General features: G+C 46.4%; 1 protein-coding gene across 2 annotated transcripts; it reads left to right on the top strand.

Moving 5' to 3' along the window:
- Window positions 1-282: 282 nt before the first annotated feature.
- On the top strand, window positions 283-3,599 carry esg (escargot). 2 transcript variants are annotated; one of them, XM_002052120.4, is made up of 3 exons: window positions 283-426; window positions 513-843; window positions 1,009-3,599. In XM_002052120.4, the coding sequence occupies exon 3, from the start codon at window positions 1,170-1,172 to the stop codon at window positions 2,736-2,738; it is 1,569 nt and encodes a 522-aa protein (XP_002052156.1). In that variant the 5' UTR covers window positions 283-426; window positions 513-843; window positions 1,009-1,169; the 3' UTR covers window positions 2,739-3,599. The 2 variants fall into 2 exon arrangements, with proteins under 2 accessions (XP_002052156.1, XP_015028362.1); XM_015172876.3 differs by having other exon boundaries at window positions 513-3,599.
- The last annotated feature ends 608 nt before the right edge of the window (window positions 3,600-4,207 follow it).

Genomic DNA, 4,207 nt, shown 5'->3' with positions numbered 1-4,207 from the left:
CACACGTGCGGGTTGTTACCTATGGTTTATAGTTTGACCACGTTTCGGCAACAGGTCAATTCCAAACGCAGCAATGCACCTGATGAGACAATATATGGGGTTATATGACGGTGCAGGCCAACTAATCCACTACTGGGGATGCTTTTTGCATCGTTTTAACTACAGGTAGTCGGCTAAAAAAAAGCAACATCTTTAAATTTATATGCGTAAATAAACCTCAAGCAATGTGACTGTCAATTGTCATTCACTATGATCGATATGTCGCAATTGTAAATGCAACTCTGCTAATACATCAGTCAAAATACAAAATTATTGTAATTGCGTCTTGATTATTGAACATCAATTGTTTCGCCTATTTAATAGTCGAAAGGGCACTGCGCAAGAGCCATTCGCAACCCCCCAAAAGGTCTGAGCAGAGCAACAAAAGTAAGAGTCGATTGATATTACGCATTGTCGATGCTTTATTATTTTGGCTATCAACTAAATTTAACGCTCTCTGGCGCTCTCTGCAGCAAGACCTGGTGGGACTCGTGCTGAAGAAGAGCTTCACACGTTAAGTGCGTTGTTGATCTGAATGCGCCTCTGGATTCGCTCTCTTGCATGCACCTAAGTTTCGCTGCAGCTGCGGGGCCTGCACACCACAGCAAAGATAACGGCATTTAGCTGCACGCTGTTGTTGTTGCGGCGGCGTTAGCGATTGGTGCAAGTGTACGCGCTCCGGAGTACATAAAGCATACATAAACCAAGTGAGAACCGGTTTTGGCGCGGACCGCTGCGATTGGCTGCGACGCATGCTATCAACAGCACGACGTCAAGCACATACACGCACACATCTGCAGCCAGGTAAATGTACACAAGGGAGCAGGTAATTACTGTTCTCTCTCTCGCTACCAGCACGCTCTCTTGCGCTCTCTGGCTCTCCGGCTGCGCGCAGCGCTTGTGCCGCTTATAAAAGCCGCTGGGCAGCCTCGTCTTGTTTCAGTTCTTCTCTTTCGTTCATTGCAACAGCAACACAAACCAATTGACGGCAACCCTACATTGAGTTCGTTCAGTTCGTTAAGTTTTGTGCGCAACGCGATGTTTATGTGAAGCCAGCGACAAAATCAGTTCCGAATTTTTGTGTGACAATAATAAAAAACAACCAAGGGAAAAAGAAAAACAGTTACAAAATGCATACCGTCGAACATATGCTAGTGGAAAAGAACTACAGCAAGTGTCCTTTAAAGAAGCGCCCTGTCAACTATCAGTTCGAAGCCGAACCCGAGGATTTGTGCCTCAAAAAGAACAGCAACGATGCATGCTCGACAACAGCAACAAATGTTGAGGCCTCGGCTGCAACAGCCACCTCCAGCTCAGAGGAGGAGCTCATCAATGTGAGCGACTGCTGCGAGGACGAAGGCGTCGATGTGGATCACACGGACGACGAAGCGGAGCACATGGATGTGGAGCACGAGGATGAGGATGATGTCGATTGTGTTAACGTTGAAAGCGATCCCAAACAGACACAGGCCGCTGCACTGGCAGCTGCTGCCGCTGTGGCCGCCGCCTCGGCTGCGGCTGTAGCCGCCTCCGTAGTGGTGCCCACGCCCACCTATCCCAACTATGGCCTGCAGCCCTGGAACTTCCATATGTCGCCGTACACGGCGGAGTTCTATCGCACCATCAATCAGCCGCATTTGTCAGCAGCAGCAGCCGCATCGGCGCCACTGCGCGCCGAGCTGCTCTCGCCCAGCTCACCCTCCGATTCGTTGGGCTCGCTGTCGCCACCGCCGCATCATTATCTGCATGGACGCGCCAGTTCCGTGTCGCCGCCAATGCGCTCCGAGATGATACACCGACCGCAGTTGGGAGTGCGCCAGCAGCAGAGTTTCCTGCCATATCCAACGTATCCTGCAGCCTATTCCGCTCTGGGCTATCCGCATCACCAGCCGTTGCATGCCCAGCACCATGCGCCGATTTCGCCAGCCTACTCCGAGAGCTCCTACTACTCGATGCGCAGTCTGACGCCCGAGTCGAGTTGTTGCTCGGTGCCGGAGGATCTCTCCTTGAAGCACAAACAAGCTGCCTCTGCGGCACACAGTGATGCCGCCAGTAAACAGCTCAGCCACAGCAGCTCTGCCTCATCAGCTGCAACGGTTTCTTCGTCGTCCTCCTCCACCTCCTCCGCCTCGTCTGTGTCAGCATCGTCGTCGCCCAGCAAAAAAGACAAGTCGTCGCCGCCTCGCTATCAATGCCCCGACTGTCAGAAATCGTACTCCACATTCTCGGGCCTCACCAAGCATCAGCAGTTCCACTGCCCCGCCGCTGAGGGCAACCAGGTGAAGAAGTCGTTTAGCTGCAAGGACTGCGACAAGACGTACGTTTCCCTGGGCGCACTCAAGATGCACATACGCACCCATACGCTGCCATGCAAGTGCAACATGTGCGGCAAGGCGTTCTCCCGGCCCTGGCTGCTGCAGGGGCACATACGCACCCACACCGGAGAGAAGCCGTTCAGCTGCCAGCACTGTCATCGCGCCTTTGCGGATCGCTCCAATCTGCGGGCGCATCTGCAGACGCACTCGGACATCAAGAAGTATTCGTGCGGCAACTGCTCCAAGACATTCTCGCGCATGTCGCTGCTGACGAAGCACAATGAGGGCGGCTGTCCGGGCGGCAGTGGCTCTGGCTCTGGCTCCAGCGCCGGCGCTGCTGGTTCCAACTCTGAGCTATCCTACGGAGGCTACGCCGAGCCCTAGGCTCCCAGCTCCACCTCGTCGTAGTTCATCATCGCATTACAACGTTCTACACAAGCCATGTTCCACCAAAAATTAGTTCCTAGCTCGAGAGTAAGCGGAAGCCGGCAGCTCCAAGACAAATCCAAGACACACACACACACACATGCACGCACAACCAGAAAAACACACACCCAGTGAAACGTTAAAATTTTTATTTTATTTTATTTTTTATTTTCTAGTCAACATTTTCTTTGCAAGAGAAAATCAAAAAACAAAACAAAACAAAAAAAGAACAAAATATATGTAATTTTCAAGAATTTCTTAAAATTACAATTGCAAATTCGTTTCTTAAACCCTAGATATCTTTAGTGTGTCTCAATCCTAAGCCGAACTAATGTGAAGTATTTGCAAGTGTCCTGTACATATAGGTATTACGCCCCGGCGTCTAACTGTAAAGACTCTAAGAGCAAACGACGAGCCGCAACCTGTAAAACTTTAAAACTGTAAAACTAGCAACTCGAAACTATGATTATGACAAAGAAATCGTATATATTTGTATCTCTTTTTATTATAGTATTTTAGCATAGCTCTAGCTTGTACTTATATATACCTTTATATATATACATATATATATATATATATATATATATATATATATATTTTTGATATCCATGACGAAACTATTTGCATACATTGAAAATGTGCTATACATACAAATTTTTAGATGTAAACTGAAAAACAAAAAAAAAAAAGAAACAGAACAAATATTTTGATATAAAAATGTTTTATAATTTTAAGTAATTTATTACACGGTATAAAAGAAACCGCAACAAATACAAAACAATCAACAAGAAAAAAAAAGCAAAAAAAAAAAATACATTTATTTACATACAAAAAACATTTATGAGCATTTTTTGATTGGGTTGTGAATTTTAGGAATTTTACTTGCAAAATGCGAGAAAAGACAAGAGAATATTGCGTTCTATTGGGAATTTCAGAAAACTCTCGAGTCGGACAATTATTACTAGAGTCTAAGGCATTTTGCTAGCATTATCTGAAAACTCCAATTTGCACACTCTTATTTGCAATACTTTCCCAATTGCTTCCAATTCGATTCCTATTGGAAATATCGAATTCCTAGTGCAATTGTAATCGAAATATTCGTGAATAGCTTCCCTCTTGGGCTTTACAAGCATAAGTTTTATAGGTCGTGCTCCTCTTTCGTAAGTTTCAGACGCACTTCAAATATAAATATATATACAAAAGCAACGATCGATCGACCGATCGCTCGGAGTCAATCAGCCAATCGCGACATTTTATTGCCAGAGACCCCAAAAACATTAAACTTTTTATATGCAACGCTGCTCATAAATTATATTTAAATTTCAGTGCACGTACTCAAGCGTACAATGTGAGTGTGTCTGGGCACAGGGGGTTCGGGGACATGGGGGCGGCATGGAAAGGGGCGTACAGGTATTCACAAAATGGCA

The sequence above is a fragment of the Drosophila virilis genome, chromosome 4, assembly GCF_030788295.1.
Source record: "Drosophila virilis strain 15010-1051.87 chromosome 4, Dvir_AGI_RSII-ME, whole genome shotgun sequence".
NCBI lineage: Eukaryota > Metazoa > Arthropoda > Insecta > Diptera > Drosophilidae > Drosophila > Drosophila virilis.
Note: the sequence above shows the minus strand (reverse complement) of the source record. Positions and strands in the feature narration are given on the sequence as shown.